The sequence below is a fragment of the Penicillium antarcticum genome (genome assembly GCF_028974205.1).
Source record: "Penicillium antarcticum strain IBT 31339 chromosome Unknown utg000001l_segment0_segment0, whole genome shotgun sequence".
Lineage (NCBI taxonomy): Eukaryota > Fungi > Ascomycota > Eurotiomycetes > Eurotiales > Aspergillaceae > Penicillium > Penicillium antarcticum.
In genome coordinates, this window is record NW_026695299.1 from 1,033,432 (window position 1) to 1,058,900 (window position 25,469).

At 52.0% G+C, this 25,469-nt stretch overlaps 11 protein-coding genes across 11 annotated transcripts; 5 read left to right on the plus strand and 6 right to left on the minus strand.

Annotated features, from left to right (window-relative positions):
* Positions 1–133: 133 nt before the first annotated feature.
* Positions 134–989, minus strand: N7508_000380 (cytochrome b-c1 complex subunit 10; the record flags this gene model as incomplete). Its single annotated transcript, XM_058458465.1, has 5 exons — positions 134–142; positions 208–355; positions 428–481; positions 750–802; positions 987–989. 5 exons carry the CDS (start codon positions 987–989, stop codon positions 134–136), a joined length of 267 nt encoding a protein of 88 aa, XP_058324687.1.
* A 429-nt stretch (positions 990–1,418) lies between these two features.
* On the minus strand, positions 1,419–3,697 carry N7508_000381 (putative disulfide isomerase; the record flags this gene model as incomplete). The annotated part of the gene is made up of 3 exons (XM_058458466.1): positions 1,419–3,281; positions 3,336–3,417; positions 3,465–3,697. The coding sequence occupies 3 exons, from the start codon at positions 3,695–3,697 to the stop codon at positions 1,419–1,421; spliced, it is 2,178 nt and encodes a 725-aa protein (XP_058324688.1).
* Positions 3,698–4,079: 382 nt separating this feature from the next.
* Positions 4,080–4,918, plus strand: N7508_000382 (complex I NDUFA5 subunit family protein; the record flags this gene model as incomplete). Its single annotated transcript, XM_058458467.1, has 3 exons — positions 4,080–4,630; positions 4,693–4,797; positions 4,855–4,918. 3 exons carry the CDS (start codon positions 4,080–4,082, stop codon positions 4,916–4,918), a joined length of 720 nt encoding a protein of 239 aa, XP_058324689.1.
* Positions 4,919–5,485: 567 nt separating this feature from the next.
* On the plus strand, positions 5,486–8,521 carry N7508_000383 (coatomer subunit beta'; the record flags this gene model as incomplete). The annotated part of the gene is made up of 6 exons (XM_058458468.1): positions 5,486–5,598; positions 5,720–5,782; positions 5,833–5,854; positions 5,912–5,943; positions 5,993–7,261; positions 7,310–8,521. Exons 1-6 carry the CDS (start codon positions 5,581–5,583, stop codon positions 8,519–8,521), a joined length of 2,616 nt encoding a protein of 871 aa, XP_058324690.1. The 5' UTR covers positions 5,486–5,580.
* Positions 8,522–10,456: 1,935 nt separating this feature from the next.
* N7508_000384 (serine/threonine-protein kinase) lies at positions 10,457–12,685 on the minus strand (the record flags this gene model as incomplete). Its single annotated transcript, XM_058458469.1, has 6 exons — positions 10,457–10,654; positions 10,704–11,068; positions 11,117–11,532; positions 11,581–12,367; positions 12,419–12,574; positions 12,664–12,685. 6 exons carry the CDS (start codon positions 12,683–12,685, stop codon positions 10,457–10,459), a joined length of 1,944 nt encoding a protein of 647 aa, XP_058324691.1.
* A 569-nt stretch (positions 12,686–13,254) lies between these two features.
* Positions 13,255–14,944, plus strand: adaB (chromatin-binding transcription regulator ADA2; the record flags this gene model as incomplete). Its single annotated transcript, XM_058458470.1, has 3 exons — positions 13,255–13,347; positions 13,429–14,820; positions 14,876–14,944. 3 exons carry the CDS (start codon positions 13,255–13,257, stop codon positions 14,942–14,944), a joined length of 1,554 nt encoding a protein of 517 aa, XP_058324692.1.
* A 448-nt stretch (positions 14,945–15,392) lies between these two features.
* Positions 15,393–16,386, plus strand: N7508_000386 (enoyl-CoA hydratase/isomerase family protein; the record flags this gene model as incomplete). Its single annotated transcript, XM_058458471.1, has 2 exons — positions 15,393–15,624; positions 15,692–16,386. The coding sequence occupies 2 exons, from the start codon at positions 15,393–15,395 to the stop codon at positions 16,384–16,386; spliced, it is 927 nt and encodes a 308-aa protein (XP_058324693.1).
* A 218-nt stretch (positions 16,387–16,604) lies between these two features.
* N7508_000387 (mannitol-1-phosphate 5-dehydrogenase) lies at positions 16,605–17,771 on the minus strand (the record flags this gene model as incomplete). Its single annotated transcript, XM_058458472.1, has 1 exon — positions 16,605–17,771. One exon carries the CDS (start codon positions 17,769–17,771, stop codon positions 16,605–16,607), a length of 1,167 nt encoding a protein of 388 aa, XP_058324694.1.
* A 1,261-nt stretch (positions 17,772–19,032) lies between these two features.
* Positions 19,033–20,108, minus strand: N7508_000388 (SUR7/PalI family protein; the record flags this gene model as incomplete). The annotated part of the gene is made up of 3 exons (XM_058458473.1): positions 19,033–19,278; positions 19,536–19,925; positions 19,983–20,108. The coding sequence occupies 3 exons, from the start codon at positions 20,106–20,108 to the stop codon at positions 19,033–19,035; spliced, it is 762 nt and encodes a 253-aa protein (XP_058324695.1).
* A 648-nt stretch (positions 20,109–20,756) lies between these two features.
* Positions 20,757–21,197, minus strand: N7508_000389 (uncharacterized protein; the record flags this gene model as incomplete). The annotated part of the gene is made up of 2 exons (XM_058458474.1): positions 20,757–20,881; positions 21,077–21,197. 2 exons carry the CDS (start codon positions 21,195–21,197, stop codon positions 20,757–20,759), a joined length of 246 nt encoding a protein of 81 aa, XP_058324696.1.
* A 2,197-nt stretch (positions 21,198–23,394) lies between these two features.
* Positions 23,395–25,436, plus strand: N7508_000390 (putative MFS phosphate transporter; the record flags this gene model as incomplete). The annotated part of the gene is made up of 2 exons (XM_058458475.1): positions 23,395–23,879; positions 23,930–25,436. 2 exons carry the CDS (start codon positions 23,395–23,397, stop codon positions 25,434–25,436), a joined length of 1,992 nt encoding a protein of 663 aa, XP_058324697.1.
* Between the last annotated feature and the right edge of the window lie 33 nt (positions 25,437–25,469).

Consider the following 25,469-nt stretch of genomic DNA (forward strand, 5'->3'; position numbering starts at 1 on the left):
CTTGGAAACAGCCGTTTCTATGTGCTATTAAAAACAGAAAGACCTCGCTATTCTACACAGTACAGCCCTAGCCTGTCCAGAGTTTCAAGCCATGTCGGTCAAAAAGGGGAACAGGTATAGATCCGCGGATAATTTAGAAGGGCTAAACAGGAAAAAAAAGAGTCAGTCAGTCTCAATATCGCAAACAAAGGATCGGCCTCGACTTACGTTGTCCTCGGCGGGGATAGTGCGGTCGTAGTAGGTGTCGAAGAAGGGAAGCTGGCGGAGGATGTCGTTGCGCACACGGGGGACCTCGCCGAAGATAAAGAGGGCACCAGTGCCAATGGCGACACCGAAGCTACCGAGAAGGGTACCGCTGGGAGATGTATCAGTATATACTGTCCGAGTCGGAGTATTTGCATTTGGGGTGGGATGTCGGGGGTCTCACGTCTTGATGGCGGTGCCCAGGGTGTAGCCACCGTAGTGACGGGGGATGGTGTACCTGCAGATTGATGGTTAGTGTGGTGTTCTAATTCTTCCTCAGTCTTCCTTTGAGTCTGCTGTGAAGGTCCACAGGGTTGCACTCTGCGCTATACAGCTCCGCAAAGCTCCGCTTTGAGAGAACGAGAGAATTATATGAATTCCAATGAGCCGTAGAGACTGCATCAATGTTTTCGCCATCTAATAGCTCTGGGATTCTCTCGCCTGACCCTGCCTGGCACACTCAAAGTCCATCGTCCGAGGTTCAAGGAAGGATCGGGAAGTCTCACTTGGGAGCGAAGGCGGAAGTCTGGGCCGCAGCGCGGCGAGCGGAAGTGGCGAACTATAGTATGTCTGTTAGCAATTGATGCCTTGTAAGGTGACATCTTGACTTCTCATTCCGCCGGTCCGGAGGCCCGGTTGTGATATCCACAACGCGACTTCCTGCCCGGACCGTAGCCGAACAGGTAGAGAACTTCCAGATGACGATGGTCTTTCTGTCGTCTGTGCTTGCTGCAGTCACTTACCATTTTGAATGACACCGATGTGATTTGGTGGGACAATGGCTCGAGGGGAGAGCAGGCACTTCGACGAAAACCGGGAGCGCCCGAGTGGGCACGTGACTTGAAGCCGAACAGCCAATCAGAGGGAGGATAATTGTTTTCGTGATGCTCTACAAGTACAAGTATAGGACTGAGATGAATGCAATTATTGATTCGATTTCTGGAATATAGGAACTGATACGCCTGGACTCCAGGGTTGGGTAAAGGGGGAAAGGAATAGAATAAGGAAGGAGATATGTGCTGCAAAAACCCACGATCTGACATGCAAAAGATTCAAATGAGACAGAGTTGGTCGAACAGGCAGTGCATGAAAATAGACCAGCATCAATCAAATACAGTGGAAACAAAGATTATAAGAATCGCGCAGCCAAACACCCTTACTGTACATGTATCTCATTAATCGACTTTTCCGGTCGAGCCTCCGTTCAGAAAACCCTCCTTGCCGTCAAGGTGGAAGAAGCCGCCATTATTGTTGTTATTACCAATAATGCCGCCGCGAGAGGCGTTGCGACGGAGGCGTCCACGTCCAAAGAAGGTGGCCAACGCCACCACAGCGCCCAAAATGATGAAGAAGAGGATGGGGTGGCTGCTGAGGAGAGACCGGGCGAAGAAGAAGATGGTCTCGAAAGTGCCGATGGTTGACTTGGGGGACAGCTTGGTGGGGGAAGCAATGACGAGAGGAATGGTCTCGAGGATGGAGGTTCGCGAGGCCATGATGGGGGCTCCACTCGAAGCGGTATCCCAGTAACGGCGGTTATCTTGATCGTTGACAATCACGCGGTCACCGCTCTCCACATCAATGCCGTAGGTAGTGCGCAGCCAGCGCTCCCAGAAATCGCCATCAACCCAAGCAAAGGCGACTGGCTTCTTGTCGTCCTCGCGGATGGTGATACGCATGTTCTTCGCAGCGCGCAGAGCGCGCTGATCGTTGCGGTCATCGGCTTCTTCAATACGCAGTTGCTTGGCATCACGAAGTTCAGCACGCTCAAGACGGAACAACTGGACCTGCTTGTCCATCCACTCAAGAGCAGCCTCCTTCAATTCGCGCTTGGACTGCTTGAAGTCATCAGAACGACGACGGCTGAGGAGTCCCAGGACAACGAACTTTCCGTCCATGATTTCACGAGCGTTGGATGCAGTAAGTTCAGGAACAATGGGCAGCCACACAGTTTGCATCCATGAGAGGACTTGGCGGAAGTCTCTCATGTCCTTCGGGGCGAGAGCGTTATAGTAGTTAGGACGTCCATCACGGACCACCAGAAGACGAGGCCAAGTAGAAATCTTGAAGCGCTCGGACAGCGTAGCACTGTTGGTCTTGACGATGCGAGCGTGTCCAACAAGACTGAGAGTCAAACGGTTCATGGCCTCGAAATCCTCGGAGGTCGTCGCGTCGTCGTAGAGATACAAAAACAAAACTTCCTCGGTCTGTTCCAGCTCCTTGAATGTAGCAGCGTCGACATCCTGGATGCTGGAACCAACGCCAACAGCCTTGTTGGTATACGAGAGGAGATCGCCCAGGCCGCGGAGGCCAGTGTATTCAACCCTCTCGCCACCACGGAAGAAGTAGATAGTCGGGTAGGCACTCACTCGGGCATCTTCGCAAAGACGCTTCTCGACTTCACAGTTCACTTCACCAACGTTGAGCTTATCCTTCATCTCCTTGGCCATCGAGTTCCAGTTAGGGGTCATAGCCTGGCAATGAGGGCACCATGGGACGTAGAACTTGATGATCCATGGGTCACGGGTGGTGGTAACAAGCTTTTGGAAGCTCTCCGCAGTAAGTGGGATGGAAAGACCCTGGGGGTTAGCGGGCCGTCCTTGAATCTTGGCCTTGGCGGCCTGAGGGCTGACGCCTTCCAATTCAGAGGTTGCGACGCTCTGCTTCTCGTCAGCCTTCTCCTTGGCTGCCTCAATTGCAGCCTCGGTCAGAGGCTTAGCAGTCATTTCCATACTCCTGGCGCCAATCTTTGGCAGCTCGATGCCTTGCGAAGGCCGAGACCCAGGTTTAACCGCCTCTAGCTTCTTTTCAATCATCTCGCCCAGATCGGACATCTTTTTGGCACCAATTGGAGGCTCCTGCTGAACGCCATTTTGATAGAAACCCCACGCAGGATAGTAGTCAACCTTCAGCTTAGAGCAGAAGTCACTGTATGCTAGACAGTTCATTGATCCAAAATGGAAGTTGTAATAGCCAGTAAAGGAGTTCAAGGACTTCGATTCATCGGGCTTCGCTGCCGAGACGAACAGTGGATTCGAGGTCTACCCGCAAATTAGTTTATCTCCACGGATTGAACCAACATGGAGGATACTCACGTAGTAGTACTCATAGAGAGTCTGGTAGATAGGAGCAGCCGTCCGACAATGGGGGCACGATGGAGAGTAATGCTTAATCATCCTATAACAGTCAGAATACTGATGAATCCATGAGCTGGGCATCCTTACCAGAGACCGTCTTTGGTGACCTCCTCGAAATTCTCCGGGGTGATCTGCGTCAGCGGGGGCACCTCGACCCCATTGAAGACCGAGGGTTCTTCTGGGTCCAGTCCGCGACCGCCTCGTGCAACGAGTAAGGCATGGTCTCCCGATTCCAGATCCGAAGAAGCATCTGAAGGTGCTCCTAAAGCGGGCGCTGCCAACAGTGAGAGGAGGGACAAGCCCAACCAAGATGATTTCATGTTGACCGTGGGTCAAGTATCAGGACTGAAAGAAAGTATGAGGTGATTGAGAAAAACGAAGGACTCTGGTCGAAGTACGGGATCGCGAAATGTCACAGGTGGCACATTGAACGGGGGGCGAAGACGACTCAGGTGGGCACTGGTCAACACGTCGCAAGAAGGCAGCACTTAGCGACTATAGCGCCCCGGAGCTGAGAACAAAACAGAACTGCACACAGCCCGAACAATCCAGACGTGAGGCTTTGATGGTTAAAGAAAAAGGCGAGATGCGTCTTTCCCCCTGCCGTTTGGGTGGAACATCGGGTTAATCCGCTCCGGGCCGACTTCGACACTTCGCCCTCCCTAACCAGTGTGACTTCAATATCACCACAATTCATTCACAATGCGGTCTACACTCCGGCTACTGGCCAATGTCAAGCCCCGGTACTTGGAGCCTTTCGCTCCTACCGGTCTGACTGGTCTTTTCACCCACCCCAGCCCTCGTCCGACCTTGATCTACCTTTACTCGACTACTCTGCAAAAGTTGCAGACGTTCCCCGAATCCTCCGCCTACCGCCAATCCGTCGAGGCACTGACCCGCCATCGTCTCCAGATTATCGAATCCCAGAAGCCCGCCGGATTTGACGCCTGGTTGGAGCGCGTTCGCAAGACCGTGGGAGCCGAGCCCGAGCGGTTCGCCAAGGTCCAGCGCGCCGACGGCTCTTTCACCTACGCCGCTGCCCAGCAGAAGGATGGAAGTGACGATGCTCGTGGTGCTGAATGGGACGGCGAGGAACTCACAGCCACCACCGAGGGTCCCGCCCGCACCCCGCAACAAGAGGCCGAATGGCACAAGATCATGGCCGAGGCCAGCGAGACCACCGAGAAGGCCGAGTCCGACTTCTACAACGAGGAGATGAAGTGGGAGAGCGAGCCTGCTCTTGATGCCGACCAGTACGTGCGCCTGTATCATGGTTTGATCTGAAATATTTGAATATTGCTAATTTCTCATACAGGATCTCTCTGGTTGAGTCACAGATTGGCGCTGGTCTGATCGAAGAGGTCATTCAGGTTGCCGAGGCAGAGCTCAAGCTTGTCGATGAGCTTGCCAAGGCTAAGGTGTAAGTGAAAATGGCTCCAAATACTCCATGCCTGAACATACGCTGACACATTTACAGGTGGGAGGAACTCGAGGAGAAGCCTCAACCCGGCCAGTGGTCTTACTTTGAGCGTGGCAACTAAACAGCAATTCTGGAATGGCTGTGAATTTTAATCTCTGTAACTACTACTAGAGGTCCCTTTGTTTGAATACATGTTTCTCAAATTCAATGATCTTAATTCGGCTCAATTGTAAAATTATTTAGATTCTATTCATATGCGAATAGTGAGTATCTGTGCAAAGTATTCATCACAGGAATTTAGTGCTGACAGATTTTTTTATGTCGTATTCGCTGATCTAGATTCTTCATCAGAACTGCAAGATATATATACCCAAGGTTCGGCTCCATTAAGAATGTTTCCAAGATCCAGATCAAGCACTTTGACAGGACTAAAGAAAGGATACTCCCCCCAATGGAGGCCTAATATTTCCCATACAATTAACCAAAATAACACATAATTTCAATTGCTGCGCATGTGGATGGAAAGCTGTATAAGATCGATAGAGTGGAAGGCGGTGAGCCAAGGCGGGAATCCCTTGTGGACACATACATTGCTGTCCCTGAAGTGCTCTCCCTTAAGCTCTCCATCATCTCAATCCTTTGTTAATACCCTCAATTCCTACCTTAATTCGAGGCCTGTTCCTCAATACAACTTGGGCTGACTGAGCGGCTCGCGGAATCCCCCTCGCTGTCGCAGGCCCAACGCCGCACCACACAAACACTCATCTCATCCCCCCACACAACATGCGGCTCGACGTCAAGGTACGCAAGACGAGAAGTGCCTCATGTCGCTTTGAATATGCATTCAAAGGATATAGCAACATGGCACCTCATACCGATATAAACAAATTGAAGGGATTGCTAACGAGAATGTTCCATGCAGAGGCAGCTGTTTGCCCGCTCCGAGCGGGTAAAGGGCATTGATTTCCACCCTACAGAGCCATGGGTAAGTCTTCCAAGTATCCTCTGATGATTCACAGAAACTGATTTCCCTAGATCTTGACAACCTTGTACAGCGGTACGTCTGAAGGGCAGCCCACGAGATGTCCAATGCGCTAATCACTTCCCGGTGCAGGTCATGTCTACATCTGGTCTTATGAATCACAGGTAAGACCGGCTACAAGATTGCACCCTTCCTGCTCTCTAACCGTTCCAGTCCATTATCAAAACGTTCGAACTCACCGATGTCCCCGTTCGTGCCGGTCGTTTCATTGCGCGGAAGAACTGGATTGTCTGCGGTTCAGACGACTTCCAACTCCGTGTTTACAACTACAACACCTCCGAAAAAATCACCTCCTTTGAAGCACACCCCGACTACATTCGCTCCATCGCCGTTCACCCCACCCAGCCGTTCGTGCTCACAGCATCCGATGACATGACAATTAAGCTTTGGGATTGGGAGAAGGGCTGGAAGTGTGTGCAGGTCTTCGAGGGCCACAGCCACTATGTTATGGGCATGGCAATTAACCCGAAGGATACCAACACCTTCGCCTCTGCTTGTTTGGACCGGACCGTCAAGATCTGGAACCTCGGCTCTCCCCATGCCAACTTTACCCTGGAAGCCCACGAGACAAAGGGTGTCAACCATGTCGATTATTATCCCCAGGCTGATAAACCTTACCTCCTCACCACTTCCGACGATAAGACCGTGAAGGTCTGGGATTACACCACCAAGGCACTCATCGCAACCCTCGAGGGTCACACAAGCAACGTCTCATTCGCTTGCTACCACCCCGAATTGCCTGTGATCATATCTGGTTCCGAGGATGGTACTGTTAAGATCTGGCACGCGAACACTTACCGCTTGGAGCAGTCATTAAGCTATGGTCTTGAACGCGCGTGGTGTGTTTCTTACCAGAGAGGCCGACAGGGTATTGCCATGGGTTTCGACGATGGTGCGGTAGTAGTGAAGATGGGTCGCGAGGAACCTGCCGTTTCCATGGATGGATCCGGTAAGCTGATCTGGGCTAGGCACAGTGAAGTCGTCTCGTCTGTAATTAAGGGCGGCGATGCCAGCATCAAGGATGGCGAGCCCCTCATGCTACCAACAAAGGATCTTGGTCAGTGTGAGGTCTACCCCCAGACTCTGACGCACTCTCCCAACGGCCGTTTCGTTTCTGTTTGTGGTGACGGAGAGTATATCATCTACACCGCATTGGCGTGGCGAAACAAGGCCTTTGGACAGGCCCTCGACTTCGCCTGGGGTGCCAAGGACAACAGCAACGACTACGCTATCCGCGAATCATCGACGAGTGTGAAGATCTTCAAGAACTTTAAAGAACAGAGTGCTGGTCTTGATGTTGGATTCCAAGCCGAGGGTCTGTCCGATGGTGTTCTTCTTGGTGTGAAGGGCCAAGGTGGTATCGGCTTCTTCGATTGGGAGACTGGTAGCTTAGTCCGCAGAATCGAAGCTGACCCCAAATCCGTAAGTTTTCTCCGAAAATGTGATGAAAAAAGAAACTAATTTTTTCAGGTTTACTGGTCCGAATCTGGTGAATTGGTTACCCTCGCTTGTGACGATGACTTCTACGTTCTTCGCTACTCTCGCGAGGAATATATCAACGGCATGAACAATGGTGAAGCCGACGAGGATGGTGTTGAGGCCGCTGTTGAGTTGGTTGCCACAATCAACGAGTCCGTCCGGACTGGACAGTGGGTTGGAGACTGCTTCATCTACACCAACTCTACAAACCGCCTGAACTACCTTGTTGGTGATCAGACCTACACAATCTCCCACTTCGACCAGCCAATGTACGTCCTTGGCTACCTGCCCCGGGATGGTCGTATCTACCTTGCCGACAAGGATGTGAACGCCACCTCTTTCAGCCTCTCCCTCAGCATGGTCGAGTATCAAACCGTGGTGCTGCGTGGTGACATGGAAATGGCTGCCGAGCTCCTCGCGGATGTTCCTCAAGATCAGATGAACAAGGTCGCCCGCTTCCTCGAAGGCCAAGGATACAAGGAGATGGCCCTCGAGGTCGCAACAGACCCCGAGCACCGTTTCGACCTGGCTCTCTCTTTGAACGACCTCGAGACTGCTCTCGTGATCGCCCGCGAGGCCAACGTAGAGCACAAGTGGAAGATCGTTGGTGACGCCGCCTTGGCTGGCTGGAACCTCGCCTTGGCGCAGGAGTGCTTCACCAACGCCAAGGACGTCGGCTCCCTGCTCTTGTTGCACACCGCCAGCAACAATCGCGAAGGCCTCCAGTCTCTGGCTGCCCAGGCCTCTGAATCTGGCCTCCACAACGTCGCCTTCTCCACTCTCTGGTCCCTCGGCGATATCGATGGCTGTATTGCTCTTCTCATCCAGACCAACCGCATCGCCGAGGCTGCCCTCTTCGCTCAGACATATAAGCCTTCTAGTGCTGCCAAGCTCGTTGTCCAGTGGAAGGAGTCCCTAGAGCAGTCAAACAAGAACAAGGTCGCCCGCCTCATCGGTGTCCCACCCGGTGCTCCGGATGTCGCTACCGACGACGACCTCTTCCCCGAATGGGACGAGTACATCCGCCTAGAGAAGGAGGGTATCGTCCCCGAGCCCCCATCATCCGAGAGTCTGATTGACATCAACGGAGATGGAGATGAAGAACCCGCCAGCGCAACTAATGGCGCCCCCGAAGCAGAGGCTGAAGCCGAAGCCAAGCAGGAGCAAGCTGTGGATGAGGCCGATGCTGCCGAGGCTGAGTAAATGAATGGAAAAGCACCGGGATTCTGTTTGATGGAGAGATAGGTAGATCGTTTGTTTTCCGACTGACGAGTCAGTTGATTGTGGATTGCGACCGGCGTCTTAACGTGTGTCCGACTTTTTTCTTTTTTTTTTCTTTTCTTACTTTGTGTAATTCAGCTGCGATGTGTCTTGATCTGGAGGAAACCCTGAGACTGGCTAGATACAATTACAGCTGTTCTTCTCTATCCAGGAGGTTCCGGCCTGGTTAGGTCTATTGTTATATTATTGATGCATATATGCCTCTATTCCTATTTACTGTACCGTAGCAACCTTCTCTTGAGAGATTTTAGGATGATGGAGCTGATTATACGGCGGTTCGTGCTCACCAGTTCGAATATCAAAAAACGATTATGCTCTCCCACGTGAAATTGCAATTAATTTATGACGTCCTTTTCTTCTGACCGGCATCATATAGCTAATCCTCCAACTTTCCAATACGACTGCGGAATCCACGGCATAAGGCGAAGGGCGTAGGGCGCTCTGTACATCATGGCAGGGTAAGGCGTGCCCTAAACAAAGCTCCAATTACTAGCTTTACGATGAGTAGGTGCGTTACAAGGACTGATTATTCCTAACAGAGTCTTTGCAGAGAACAAAAACCTCGGACATTCAACGGTCAACCGTCGAAAGTTCTACGTCAATAGATGTAGCAGTATCATTTTAGCGCACATCAATTAAGATCGAATATGATTCTGAATCAATTCACTGAGGACAGATGTTACGAGTGCAGGTAAACTTCGACAAATCATTTGAAGCCAGCCCAGTCAAGGCAAAAACAGGAATCTTGGGCAGAGAACCAGTCCGCACGAGGCTTCCCAACACTCTGATAAGAGCAAGCCGCATCTTCATTATCAATAGACACCGGCTTCCCACCACGTCCAGCAGCAGCGGCATACGACAGCAGCTTTCAAGAGTATTATACCAGAAGTTACACTCCTCGATCGTCTTTTCAGCAGGAAGCAGCCCATAAGTCTGCAGGGTAATGGCCTTTGTATTACCAAGGGTATTGGCAAAACGATGACATCTACGGAGTATGCAGCTGGGATAATCTTTGGTGACGGGGTTAGGCTTATTCGGAGCCGTGAGGCGCCGAGGGCTGCTCCTGTTGGTTGTGTGGTTTGAGACTTTGGCTTGATGGAGGGGGGGGGCGCGCGGTTATTCATATAAAGTTATCTATCTATTCAATTGTAGGGCATTTCAGACCATCCGATTCCGCCGTTGAATTCGCAATTTGGATTCGGGGTTCGTTGGGCGTGGAGTGGGACATAGGGCGTAGGGAGCACAAGGCGCGGGTGTATAGGGCGCGGAGGAGATAAACGCAATGGATGCGCTCTCAACCGCTCTCAAGCTCGTCGACCACCGGATTGGTGCGTTCACGGCCTCAGAAACAATGTACAGGTTATTACATAACACATAATGATAGATGCACAACTGTCTGGCATTGTCCATTGCAAAGTTTTATCGAGAATACACAACAAGAGGGCAGGGAATGACCGCTTGAGAACAAACGAAACGAGGAAGAAAGGAACCTGCCTGGAGGGAATGAGATGAAACAACAAACCAAAGAAGATAGAGCAGGAAGAAGCCCAAACCAAAGCGCTCAATGGAAAAGATGACACGAGAAGAAACAATGTCGTCTCGAGATCAGGGAGCGACTCCGATATCAAGATGCCACAGACTCCTTTGTGATGGGGAAATCAACAAGATGGAATAAAAGAGACCAAAGAAAAGAGAGGAAGAAAAAAAGATCAAGATTGGTGATATGTGAATGAAAGGCGTACACAGTAGCAAAAAGTAACAAAGGAGAAGCGTTCTATGGAAAACCCCCTAAAGTCTCTTTCTCGGTCACCGATCAGTATTTCTCGATCTAATTTGACGCTAAGAGGGGACGACGATCTACTCCGGGATGCTACCGAAGGATGGGTCTTTGACACTGCCACCTGCGTCGCCGAGACCAGCCACTGGTCGGTTGTAGGACCAGCCTGCGAACTGTTGCTGCATGGTCTGCGACAGGACGGGACCCTCGACGTAGGAGTCCTGGGGTGCCTCGGAAGTGAACTCGCGGTCGAAGTTATCCGTGTCACGGGCGTCCAACTAAAGAAAGTCAGCGGGTGTTTCAACGTTACACAGGAAGGATACATACCACGTTCGGCCGGAAGCTGGGCTCGTACTTTCTCTGGAGAAGCTTGCGCCAGTCAATGTTGGCGAAAAAGTGGTGCGACTTGATTTCAGCGGCACCGTTGGCGCCCAGTCGGCGCACGGGATCACGGTCCAGCAGGCGGGTAAGAAGATCCCGAGCGGCGGGAGGGACGATATCGCTGGTAGGGAAAGTCAAAGGCTCTTGCAAGATCTTGCGGTACATCTCGTTGGTGTTCTCATCATAGAATGGAGGAAGACCAGTCAACATCTCATAGAGCAGGACTCCTAGAGTCCACCAATCGACGGACTTGGTGTAGCCATTGCCAAGGAGAAGTTCGGGGGCGAGATATTCAGGAGTTCCACAGAAGGCTGAATTCAATTAGCGTAAGTACAGGGTCAAAGAATGATGAAACTTACTGTTTGTCCGATCCTCGTCCTTCATGTCCAGCTTGCAAAGACCGAAATCACAAAGAGCAATATGTCCAGTGTAATCCAGAAGAATGTTCTCAGGCTTGAGATCTCGGTAAATAACCTTGAACCCATGCAGACACTCGAGAGCGCACAGCAACTCTGCGGTATAGAAACGGGCTCTGTTGATGTCAAATCGCTGTTCCCTTTGCAAATGGTGGAACAACTCTCCACCATTCACAAAAGCCAGAACAAGATACAGCTTCTCAGGCGACTGGAATGAGAACTTCAGTGGAACAATGAACGGATTGTTGATCTGTGCAAGCACAGATCGCTCAGCAAGTGTATGTGTGACTTCAGATCGTGAGATAATATGAGCCTTGCGGATGGTCTTGAGGGCGTAGATTCGGCCGGTGTCCTTCTTCCTGTTAAATCATTAGTAAGGCCCCAAAAAGTAAGCATTGATCCCTTACATGACCTGCATGACCTTGCCGAAACTACCCTTTCCGACGACCTTGAGCAAATCAAAGTCTTCCATCTTAAGACTGCGCTGCCTGTTCTCCACAAACGAGACACCAATCTTGATCGAGCCAGCACCGAATTGAAGATCCAGCCATTCGGCACCCGACTGACCAGGCCCACCAGCTTGACGAGCCTGCTCTTCATGAGCCGCAGCGGCCTTCTGGTTGTCCTTCTTGCTCAGCTTAGGATCCTCCACATATGGTTGTTGGGCCTCCTCAAACTTAGGGTGGACCTTGCATGCGCCTAAGAAGATGTCCTCACTACGACCGGCACCAGGCCGGGCAGCAGGGTTACGCAAGTACAGCTGCACATTCAACTCGGTCTTCCGGGACACATCGAATTTGAACGCTGTGCTGTCACCTGCCCACAATGGACTCTCGGGAGAACCCGAAACGGCATCCACAAAGACCTGGTTCTTTTCGAAATCAAGGAGGGCATAAGGAAGGTATTTGGTGGAATAGCGACCGTGGATAGTGGGGGCGGCATTTATTCCCCCACTTGTGGATTGTGGGCGGCCTGAGGGCACATAGGAGCCTTGCTGATTCTGGGATGAATGTGACGAAGAGGAGGTGCTAGGGCGTAAGGACGATGGTGCGTAAGAGTTGTTCTGGAAATGCGAGTTGAAGATCTGCTGGAAATGAGGGGACAGAGAAAAATTGCGTCCTTCGTGGAGAGTGACGATGAGAATACCCGGGTTCACGGGAGCCACAGGCGGGGAGACGAGAGATTCCGAAGCCGCTGTTTAAACAATTAGTGGGCTGTACTCCCGATCAGAGGGCCACGACATACAAATTCCGTTTGTTGACGGGGCGCCGGAGGAGATGCTAGGCGGGTTAGAGGCCACAGGGGTTTGAGCCTCGTCCCCATTTGAGTCGCCCTTGATCGTCGAGGTAGAGGACGATCGACCGAAGTTGGTCAGGGGCGCCAGATGCGTCTCCTTCAATTCTGAAGCATATGCAATTAGCCATTGTTCTGACGGTCTGCAGTGCAGGGAGGAGCGGGGGGAGAGGGAGACCAACTGCCAGTAAACATACTTTTAGTGAGCTTCCAGGACATTGTGGCGGTGGGTTGTGAGGGTTAGTGACGATAGTGAAGATATGAAAGTCCAAGAAGCCGACCGCAATGCGTGGTGTTGCAGAGTGCCACAAACCGAGGATCAACACATGCGAAAGGCCCAAAAAGAAAGCCTTTTAAGGAGGGACGGAGCACGAAGGGTCAGACCACTTTTATCCGGAAGCACAACTAATGAGAGAAGATGAAGTTAAAGTTGAAGATGAAGATTGAAGTGAAGGAGAAGAGGGGAAGCCCCCTGTAAACAAAATACGTGAATTACCGCTGGCCAAGCCCCAAGGGCGCCGATAGGGCTGTATGGTACTGAAACCAGCCTGAGGCAGAACTCCGCCACATTCAAGGGTGAACGTCAAGCTACGAAGTACCTCGGACAAGTCTGTACTCAGTGCTCACTTCTTATTGGGCGACTCCATGCTGTTACGATTGTGTTAAGCTTGTTTATTCCCCGCGATCTACTTCCCCTAGACCTCTCCTCTCCTCTCCGGGTTCCTGGGAGACACTGAGACTGGCTCCTCGACACCGTCAAAGCGGACGATGAAAGAGTCACTCAGACAATGGGTGTGATTCGCAAGAAGACCGCATCGCGCGGCACCGAGGCAGGCACCAAGTTCCATTGCGACGTGTGCTCTATTGATGTCACATCAACAGTAAGGACCAACCGTGTCATCCAGAAGCTCTACCACTCAAGAGCTCTATCATCCAGAAGCTGACATTGATTCTCCCATCAGGTTCGCATCTCGTGTTCGCATCCCTCGTGTCCCGAATATGACCTCTGTGTCCCCTGTTTCTCCGCCGGACAAAGCTCCAAGAACCACGATCCCGCTACACATCCATTCCAAGTGATCGAACAGAACTCCGTTCCCATATTCCAAGGTGACTGGGGTGCTGATGAAGAGTTGTTATTGCTGGAAGGTGCTGAGATTTACGGACTCGGCTCATGGGCCGACATTGCAGACCATATCGGAGGCTACCGCAGCAAGGACGAAGTGCGCGACCACTACTATGACACATACATCGAGAGCGGCCACTTCCCGCTTGCAGACCGTGCCGACCCAGACGATAGAAGCTTACAAGATTCGATCTCGAAAGAGGAGTTCCAGACGCGCAAGAAGCGACGTATCGAGGAGCGCAAGGATGCCGCCAAGGCTGCACCACCCACCACCCCAAAGCAGAAACCGACCGCCAGTGTACCGGCATGTCACGAAGTACAGGGCTACATGCCTGGACGATTGGAATTTGAGACCGAATTCTTGAACGATGCCGAAGAGGCCGTGCAGCACATGACCTTTGAGCCTGGAGCTGGTCTTAACGAAAATGGCGAGCCAGATGCAGAGACGGAGCTGAAGATGACTGTGGTCGATATCTACAACTCTCGCCTTACCGCGCGAACAGAGCGCAAGAAGATCCTTTTCGAACACAACCTCCTCGAATACCGGAAGAACACTGCCCTCGACAAGAAGCGATCAAAGGAAGAGCGCGATTTGTTGAACAAAGCCAAGCCTTTGGCCCGGATGATGAACCGGAAAGACTTTGAAGACGTCAACAAGGGCCTAGAATATGAGCACAACCTCCGGCTGGCTATCTCCCAACTCCAAGAATGGCGCCAGATGGGCATTGGGGATCTCAAGGCCGGTGAAAAATACGAGCAAGACAAGCAGCAGCGCGTCCAACGACTACTTCCCCAGGGCTCCTTCGACCGCTTTGCCAGCGCACGTCCCAAGCAGGCACAGCTCACCGAAACCCCACCGGCGGCGACTCAATTGACAACACCCGAACTGCCACTGCGGTTACAGAAAGCCGCCAATCCCCATGCCCCGACAGATGCCACCGATGAAACATTGAATGACTTCGATCGCGCTTTCGCCGTGGACGGAGATGCCCCTCCTCCCCAGCCATCCAAGACCAAATACGTTGTACCGCCATTGAGTGGGCTACCAGCATGGAAACTGGACAACGACACCGCAGCCGACCTACATCTCCTGACCAAGGAAGAAATAGAAGTCTGCAACGTGCTACGTATCATGCCCAAGCCATACCTCGTGGTCAAGGAGACATTATTGAAAGAAGCAATGAAGCAAGGCGGCAGCCTGAAGAAAAAAGACGCACGAGCAATTTGCAAGGTACGTTCCCTTATACCCAAACCAACTACAGTATCTCTTACTGACATGACCCTAGATCGAGGGTACCAAGACCAGTCGCATCTACGACTTCATGGTACACAGCGGCTGGATCAACAAGGCATAAGCGTGTGACCTGTTGATAGCCCCGATCGTATCCAATTGTGTTGTTTCTATTGATATCCCCGGTACCCAGTAAATTTTGCTTGCAGAGCGGCTTAGGCGTTAATAGGATGGCGGATTGATCTGTTCTCCCCTTTGCAGAGAACAAACCACAAATGAAAATCACCAATCTAGGCGGGTACCTGTCCTTGCACACCGGAAAGTAGACCGAGTATACCTCAATCACTACGTAGTCAATAGTTGGCTAAGGTACAGTAGAGTAATCAAGCCGAGACCTCCACACCGATCGGCCCTCGGCATCTCATCCATTCTCCGCATCTACAATTAACCCCAACCCCCACTCCTTACAGCCAACTCTACTCCATAATAACCTATACCAACGCCAAATCCCGAATCCAATTCAAATACCAACCAACCAACACTGAAGCAACCAACAAACACCCCTGATCAAAATGCCAAAATTCACCATTCAACCACCAACCCCGCACACGGCCATCCTCTCCTACCCAGCACCACACATCCTCCTCGTAACCCTCAACAGGCCAAAAGACCTAAACTGCATAAACGCCCAAGGCCACGCAGACCTCCACGAAATCTGGGAATGGATGGACGAGGAGCCGAGCATGCGTGTGGGCATGCTGACCGGAACGGGGAGGGCGTTTTGCGCTGGCGCTGATTTGAAGGGTATACACCCCAAATACCTTCACACCTTCAACTGAAACTGCAATTGCAATTGCAATCGCAATTTTAGGCCTCATAAGATCTACCAAACTAACCGAGTGCAATACAACAGAGTGGAATACCCGCGCCTCCTCCACCACCACCTCCACATCCCAAAAATCAACCCAAATGCCGAGTAGCGGCTTCGGCGGCCTCGCCCGGCGCAAAGGCAAGAAACCCGTAATCTGCGCGGTGAACGGGCTATGTTTCGGCGGTGGGACGGAGATGATCATCAATAGCGACATTGTGATCGCGTCTTCGCGGACGGTTTTTGGTTTGCCAGAGGTTAAGCGCGGTGTTGTTGCGCTTGCTGGTGCATTGCCTAGACTTGTTCGGACGGTTGGCAAGCAGAGGGCTATGGAGATGGTTCTTACGGGGCGGAATGTGGATGCGTTTGAGGCAGAGCGGTGGGGGATTGTTAATTCTGTTGTTGACGTTGGGGGGATTGTTCAGGGTGGGAAGGGGACGGAGGAGGTTGATAGGGAGGTTTCGAGGGTTGTTGTTGGGAAGGCTTTGGAGGTTGCTGGAACTATTGCTGGGAATAGTCCTGATTCTGTTCTTGTTAGTCGGGAGGGAGTTAAGCTTGGTTGGGAGGGGATTGGGGCGGATGAGGCTACTAGTATGTTGAGTGAGACGTGGGTGAAGAGGTTGAATGAGGGGGAGAATATCAAGGAGGGATTGAGGGCTTTCGTGGAGAAGAGAGGGCCTGTGTGGGTTGATAGTTAGTTGTGATTGCAAGGAAGATAGAGATATAAAGTTATTCATTGCTATTCATACTACAGTTCATTAATCATGTCAAAACCTAATCCATCGCGCCGTGTACCTAGTATTCGCCATATCCAATGCGAGCGGAAGAAAATCAATCAGATGCGCGGTTGCCCTGCCTCCCTGGAAGTGATGTTAAAAGGTTGGATCGAGGTTGGCGGGGGGGGGGTAAAAGGTTCCTACTTTGCGTCGGATTGTACGCCGTCGACGACCTTGACCACATGGGGGAACAGTGGGTGGTCACGGTCTAGGCCGGTGAGAGCGATGGCTGCATCGGCAGGCGAGTTCTCCTTGAGCACCTTGGCCAATTCCACACTCTCTTCATCTCCCTCGACATTCTGGAAACGCAATGCCATCTCAACAGATCCCATCAACGAGTCGAACTTTCCTCCACGCTCCGCCAGCTGTGCAGCCGGTCCGATAAATCGCTCCTTGCGAGAGACTTTGCGCATGGGAGCGCGACCCACACGCTCTACACTGTCTTCGAGGTAGGGGTTGGAGATGCGGGAAATGATGGTCTCGACGTACTCCTGCTGCTCGGGAGCGCTGATTTCGTGCTTGTCGATGATGAGTGCGGCAGTCTCTTGGAGAACATCACGGACGACTCCGCGGATGTAGTCGTCCTTCAGTGCTTCGGCAATAGTCTTCTTGCCGAGGTGGTATCCGTAGTAAGCAGCAGTGGCGTGGCTAGTATTGACAGTGAAAAGCTTGCGCTCAATGTAGGGCTCGAGGTGCCCAACCCAGTGGATGGCTGGGATGTCGGGGTGGCCGTAGCTGCCGAAGGGGGTCTTTTCCACAGCCCACTCGTAGAACTTCTCAATGCGCACGTTGAGACCGGCATCTGCGGCCTGAGCAGGGACAATGCGGTCGATGGCAGAGTTGGCGAACCGGGCACGGTCTGGCATAGAGTCCACACGGTCTGCGGCAGTGTTGTCCTTGATGAATCCATGCAGAGTATCGGTGGCACCAATAGCGTTCTCACAAGCAATGACAGCCAATGGGTGGGGGTCAGTGCGGGCATCGATACCCTTGGCAATGACGGGTGCGATGAACTTGAGGATGTTGGGGCCCACGGCGCAGGTCACGATTTCAGCAGTTGCGATCTCCTTGATGACATCGGCCTCGTGTGTCTTGGAGTTGATGGCACGGTAGTTGGTGATGGTCTTGGTGTTCTCACCCTCCTCACTGACCTCGGTGACTTGGTATGACTTGGTGTTCTGCAAAGCGGAGATGATGCTGTCCATGACATCCACAAAGACCACCTCGAAGCCAGCAGAGTGAAGGAATTCGGCAACAAAACCACGGCCGATGTTACCACCGCCGAAGTGAACAGCTTTCTTCTCCATGATGTAGAGTAGAAGTAGAGAGGGGGAGAGAGAGAGTTGAGAAAGGTGAAGTGTGAGAGGAAGTTGAGATAGAAAAGAGACTATGGACTAATGAGGAAATCGCAGAAGGGGGAAAGAGCAGCTATTTAAACTCAGGAAAGAGCCATAGTCCAAGCCCAAGCCGTGAGGCCAGGGAGTGGCTGAAGCAAAAGATGACTTCATAGATATCCCGGGACTAGTCTCCGCCTTGTTTGGAACCGTCATAGTCTTTTACCCCCACTCACTTGATATCGGCAATCTCGACCTGCCTATTCCCGCTCTCCTGTCCTCCTGTCCTGCCCGACTGCCCACCCAAGGCTCCGTATCCGTTTAGTCAACCACTGCCCGTCGTCCAGGGATCATCCGCCCGAGCCATACACACCTTCGGGCCTGAACTACTCACCGAGGAACAAAGGGTGGTCTGCCCCGGAAAAACCCGCCCATACAACATTCCCTCCGCACTCGCGCTTTGACATGCAACAAATGTCAACCTTGGCAGTTCGGGGCTTAGCCGGAGTCACCAGCCGACAGACCGGGACGAAAACCACAGGTATGCCCGGAGTACAGTGGTCCTAACACACCTACAATGAGCATAATAGAATGTGTTATAGTCAACCTCAAACAATAATGCCTCTATGTTACATGTAAACACAATGACTTTGATATCACATTGATATCTCTCATACTCTCAAGTCTCCACAGTGGTGACGTCGGATAACGGAAAGACCCAGTTTTGCCCGTCACTAGAGGGAGTCTCGAACTACCAACTTTCCCCATACCTTGATTCCAATGTCATCGATGAATTTCCATACAAGTCTGGATCCAAAACTAGACTAGAGTAGAATCTTCTATGGACTTGATTGTCATTGCTGCCTATCGTGAACCACCCCCCCCCCCCCCCCCCCCCCAACTCAGACAGTCTCCCATCACGCCCATTGGCTACACTGACCCCCTAGCATAAGCAAGCGGCCGGATTAGCAACTGTAATTTCACCATTACCGCCCAAGTCAGATTGGGCTCAAGGTAGTATTTCATTTCACGCTTTAACGAATACAAAGATCTAAATTGGAAATTGGAATGGGCGAGTAGGCCCGGTCATACCCCGTCCCCAGTCCTAGTCTTTCCCCCCACCCTCCCCCCCCCTCATTCGCATTCTCTGGCGCGTTCAGGCTACCAGTCCTCCGACTGGTTCCCTTTCATTTTCGTGCTTCCATCCCCCTTTCCCGTTTCCCTTGGGGTTACTTTACCCCTCTATGTCCTTCTCGACTGCAAATGCAGGCGCCGCTCGCGTGCGAATGAACACGTTCACAAACGACGCTACACTACCTGCGAGTAATAGCCCCACTGCGGCCCAGGTCATTCCTAGGAACTTTTCGCCGTAGCTAGCGGACACGTTGGAGCCCTCGCCGTGCGCGTTGACAAGGGATACGAACTCGAAGGCGAGCACTGTTGCAATTATTGAGGCGATGGTTAAGCTAGAGGATCCGAACTGGAGTCAATGTGTTAGCCACTGTCGTATTCAGTCCACCGAGTCATAGTCATAGTCATAGCCATGACCACGGTCAAAGCCATGGTGAGAGTGAGAGTGAGAGTGAGTGATATGGTATCCTGGGGGAATACATGCACAGCACAGACACCCCGAATTCGGGGAACATCATCTGACCACACCATCCCTCCTCTTCTGCCCCCAAGTCGTTCAAATGCAGGACAGAACTGCAGGAAAAGGGAAAGAAAAGAAATACTCACAATCAACCCCCCAAATTCAAAGAACCCCATCCCACCCCAAGGCTTAACCGTCCCAAAAACCCTCCCAATAAGCACAGCGCCCAAAACACCAACAGATATACAATAAAGCACAGCCATAGCCCGACTCGTCATACGGAAAGCATGAAAATCATCAGCAATGACACGCGGCCAGTCCAGTTCCGCGCCGTGCGTGACCTCTTTTGGCCAGGCTTGCGTCGGGTCGAACGCGAACAAGATCGTGCGGTTTGAGCAGGTTGTTACGTTGCGCGTGACGCCCGCGCTTGGGTCTGTTGTGCCTAGTTCTCCGCTGCAGTAGGACATTATGTGGACTGAGTAGAAATCGTGTGCGACATTCTGGGTGGTTGAGGGTGTTGCTGAGGGGGTGTAGAGCTGGTGCCATATTAGTTCGTGTCCTTTGGATGGAGTGCATGGGGAGGTAGGGCTTACTGTTAACAGATCGGCGCCATCGAGAAAATCCTTTTGCGTGCCGGCGAAGAGGCACAGGATGGTGATTATAAATGCGATGAAGGCTGTTATTGTTGGGAGTAGGGCTTTGAAATCTATCAGGGCCATTTTTGCCGTTGTCTGTCTCGGTTAGGCTGTGATCCGGTCTAACCTGGATGGATGTAGTTGATAGCCGAATGGTGTCAAGTCAAGTATGACAGTATAGAACTGAGCTAGATTCGACGCAAGAATAGATCGTGATAGCTGGAGCTGAAGCAAGCGGTGCAACCACGAAAAGAAGTCTACTCAATACCTGAATGAGAATCTTTGATTCAGCTGGTCCTCCTGTCATTATATACCAGAGTCTCTCATCCGAGATATGGATCAGTCGCGTAGATTTCTCGCGATCTGATCATTCCGGATGTGGGCTGCCAAAGGGGAGCAGAGGGGCATGTTCTAGCGTGAAAAGCCACTTTGAATTCTCCGTGGTATGTATGCATTGCACATGATGTGCTTGAGTACTGGTTATTGGAAATTTCAGCTGTCAGAAATGCCAGGTTCGAGCATGATGGCTGAAAAGTTCTGGGTTGGATTGAAGGGAGGGTGGTGAGGTTGGCCCTGCCCGCTTCAAGAATGTTGACAGCCACGGGGGATCTCGGTGCTGAATAGGGGGGCTTGGGGCTAGATGTGAGTTTTGACTCTTGGGGAATTCTGGGTATAGGCTGGAATTGTTATTTGAATAATTCGTTATTCAAGGGTAGGGTCAACATTGTTGCCCTAGTTTGCGTGGGATGAGCCCGCGACCCAGGTGTATGACTCCCTGCGGGGATTATTCACCACGCGAACGAGGAACTCTTTGAAGGTTGGCAGTTCACCATTCGACTGGTTGGTTTTCTGGAATCCTGTGAAATGCTAATTGAGCTTTGTGTCGTGTCAGCTCGAGCATCACTTTGCAACATCGACGGCGACCAAACTTATCACTCAAAAATTAGCTAGATCCAAGGAACACAAGAAAAGTAAGCTGAGCCCAAAGCTAATAAACCCATTCAGCACAGCTTACCGCTTGAGCAGACCACGGCACAAAGCGTACAACTCACCATAAACCGCCCATCTGACCCGAGCGAAACAGTTACATCCGGATCCAACCCACGAATCTCCACCAAACCCAAAGAACTGGTAAGCAATCGATGAATTCGACGGCCATCTGATCCGTGGCATTGTGATACAGTGACACCATATAATATACTAGCAGTATAGACAGTCCTATGAAGAGCCGCCGTAGAACCACGGGCAACGCCCACGACCAAACAGAAACATGTTCGCGAGACGAGCTGAAAGCCACTAATGAACTAGTGGCACGTTGTTACACTAGCATCCGAGTATCCGAGAGAAATCAAGCTCTTGTTCAAATGAAGGAGCGCTTAGTGCGGTTGTGGTGTGCATGTACAATATGGCTGAATTCAATAGACCCGGAGCTGGGCTGGGTCTCGGTCTAGACTACTGCAAGGAGGTGGAGTGCGCCACGAACATGATCATGATTATGGATGTGATTATGAACAGGAGATGGCCTACTGTATGTTCGGATCTTGCGGACTAAACGGTTGGATCTGTGAGTTTCGGAGATACCGACGGAGTTTCTGGATGGGACTACAGTGAACCATCTGGTCTGGTCATTGTGATGACGCTACCACAGGCGAAATGAAAGAGCCGGTGGAGTCATGCAAGTAATAGCTGATACAAGGGCGTTCCAGAAGGCATCCACTTTCTAGAAGGCATCTGATGCATGCATCTCGTGTCGGGTGATGCAGGGAGACGGGACCTACTGTACTGAGAGAGGGGCCGAACACCTAGCACGAACGGAATGTCATCACGACACACCTATTGGCCGGTAGATCAAACACACACCAAGCGATAGTCTCGGAGCAGTGCATGGGCCGGAGATCGGCCAGCTCCACGTAAGGTAGCCCCTGGAACAAAGTAAAAAAACCGGACCAAAAGCGCACTTATGCAAGCGAGCGTGTCATACGCAAGGCACAGCAGCAGGGGCCGGAAACAAGTACGGAGTACTAAGTAGATTGCAATCTCTCAAACCACATACTGGAAGCAGAGCATCCCCCGAGACAGGACACGCTCTGTGCGCGTTGGCTGACACGAACTGTCGACCAGCAATAGGCGCGGAAGAGGAGCACGTGCGTGTCTTGCTGGCAGGCGAACCAAGCATTGTTGAAGCTCACTTGGCGACGCCTCGCTCGCTACGCCGAATGCTTGACACGCATGGCTTTGCTGGATCAAACGCTAAAGACGTGAAGCAAGCATTAGCCAAGACGATGAACCGGCTCGGCATCGATATTGGTGGCATGGAAGGAATTGGTCGTGTGGTTGGTTAGAAGATGTGTCTGAGCGTATAATTCGGGTTGATTGGGGTGTTTTTTTCGGGGATTCGTGTCAGCCGTAACATTCTAGCCCTTCCTCTGGCTGAGATTAATTGGACAATGGCTTCTGTTTGACACGCGAGTGCTCCCACGTGTGGCCGGCGAGGTGAGTCGACGTTGAGAGGGAGATGCGGAGGAGGAGCACATGGGTGAATGGGGTGTTGTGAGTGGTCAGAGATTCTGCATGGATAGTCTCCCGAGTCTCCTAGCGTGGACTCTACTTCAAGGGGCCCAGCCCGTTTGGGATGAGATGGTTCCTGGTTGCACCTATCACAGCAGACTTGCTTATATCCACTGCCCGCCCCGGAAAGTGTGCACGTGTGTCCGAGCAAGAGTGACAGGGATTCGAGAAGCGATGCTGGCGCCACCCAAAGGTCTATCTTGGATGTGAAGTGTATCTAGAATAGTTAGTTCGGACCACTTTTCATTCAATGGACTATTATCTTGATAGAAAAAGAAGTATCATAAAGTGTATACCATGTCAATATGGTATAATTGACACTCTCCTCGTATGACACTGACTTTTGACTTTGTACTGTGTGATCCTAACGTGTGAGTCCCCGCGAAGATCTGCCGTGAACCGCAGGCGGTGGCAATCTGCGTTCAGATTCTGCCCCCACGTGCATTCTTGATTGGTTACCGGCAGCTCCAGCGTAGCCTTGAGGCCCCATTTTATCTGCTTCCGGCCAGAAAACCTTCGCCCGAGGACTCCATCGCTCTTTCCTTGGGAGGGGTTTTTTTTTTTTTTTCTGGGCCGAGTGGAGTCCGCCACCGACTTATCAGAAATGGCCGCTATTACATGTGCGCTTCTCTGTTCTTCCCACCCTTTTCTTTCTTATAAGAAGCTGATCGCCACGGACTTGGCTTGCAGTCAGCCACGCTCTCTTGTGGTCATTTCGACTCTTCCTTGTCTCCCCATTCGGTGGAATTGACCTTGCCAACTCTCTCGGCAAACTCTTATCGAAGAGACCAAGAGTTTCACCATGTCTGACTTTGGACCTCGTGCCCCCCATGGGCCTGACATGTCGGGAGATCACAACCCGCTGGAGGATATGGATATCAACGAGAAGGGTGCTTTCGATTCCCTCATTCGTCCCGATGACAGCTATACCCCCGAGGGTACCTACTGGGCCGACTTGCCCTTGTTCAAGAAGATCAGCTTCGTGACTTCCTACGACTCCAAGGAAGCCAAGCGCGAACTGAGCGGCATCTGGTCCATGATTAAGGAAGACCCGCTCTCGCCGGTCTCCTACTACTTCCGCAACATGGTCCTACCCGGTGCCGGTCTCGGTTTGGAGGGTTACGTGCTCTTCTCTATCGGTAACATCAAGCCGCTCTTCCAAAAAGCTTTCCCCACCTGTTGGGACACCCATGAAATTTGCAACAAGCAATGGATCAACGCCGTCGACTACCTCGAAATTATCGGTATCATTGTGGGACAGATCTTGGTTGGCGTTCTCGGTGACTGGTAAGCCAAAATTCGGATAAAATTCGGATCTCGGAAGCTAACGGCAACAGGATTGGTCGTCGCTGGGGTCTTATTCAGGATGCCACTATCATGCTTCTCGGTCTGGTCATGTTGACTGCCGCCTGGGGTGTTACCCAGAACGGCTGGGTTATCTGCTATGCTTGGTGTCTGTTCATCTACGGTATCGGTGTTGGTGGCGAATACCCCATGACCGCCACCAGTGGTATGGAGAACGCTGTCGGCTCTGGAAAGGTCTCTACCAAGGAGGATCGTCTTCACCGTGGTCGCAAGGTCACCAGTGCTTTCTTGATGCAGGGTTGGGGTCAGTTCTTCAACCAGGTTCTGCTCATCATTCTGCTGCTCTGCTTCCACCACGGCAGTGGCAACAACCCCTACTCCACTGTTGCCGTCCAGTGGACCTACCGTGTTTCCTTCGCTATTCCCGCCGTTGGCACTCTGTGGCTTGTGTACTACCGTGCCTACCACATGAAGGCCGCCAGCAAGCAGCTCACCGCCGCAAAGAAGAAGGCCTCCGTCACCGGTTACGATGCTCAGTCCCTGAAGCTCACCTTCAAGTACTTCGGTTTCCGTATCTTTGCCACTGCTGGCGGCTGGTTCGCCAACGATGTCTTCTTCTACGGTAACAAGCTCTTCCAGAGCGAGTTCATCAAGGTCATCAGCCCTGCCACCTCGTCTGTCATGCCCACCTGGTTGTGGAACTTGTGCAACGTCGGTGTTTCGCTGTGCGGATACTACATGGCCTCTTTCTTGATCGATAACAAGCTTTACGGTCGCAAGTGGATGCAGATTGTCGGTTTCATGCTCTGCTTCGTTCTGTTCGTCGTCCCTGCCTTCAACTACGACTACTACCGTCGTCCCGAGAACATCAAGTCTTTCCAGGCCATGTACTTCCTCAGCTCCTTCTTCAACCAGTTCGGTCCCAACTCCGTCTCTTTCCTGGTTGCTGCTGAGGTCTTCCCCACCCCTATTCGTGCGTCCGCCCACGGTATGTCCGCTGCCTGGGGTAAGGCTGGTGCCCTCCTCGCCTCCGTCCTGTACAACTACATCGACACCCAGACCAAGTTCTACGTTGTTCCTTGGTTCGGTCTGGCTGGTGCTTTGATCACCGCCCTCTTCCTCCCCGATACCACTGGTCTGGATCTCAAGGAGCAGGAGCGTCGCTGGGAATACCTCCGCCAGGGTCGTGAGGAGGAGTACCATGGACCTGCCGTTCACCCCAAGCACTTGTCCTGGTACGAGCGCTACGTCCTCCGCAAGGGCCGCTACTACAACGCCGAGCTCGACTATCAACAGAAGGTCGAGGAGTACCGTGCCGAGTGGGAAACCGCCATGGCTCAAAAGGTTGCCGAGAAGGAGAACGAGAACAGCTTCGACACCGACGACTCCCTCCTCGAGGGTCACGTCCACACTTACTTCCACCGTACCTCGCCCATGTTCAAGGGTATGGAGAAGAACGTGACCTCCAAGCAGGACAATTTCACCCTCCCCCCTCCCGCTGAGAGCGAGTCTGAGGAAAACTTGAATGAGAAGTCTTAATAAGCTGTTGCTCACAGTACATATCTTTTCTTA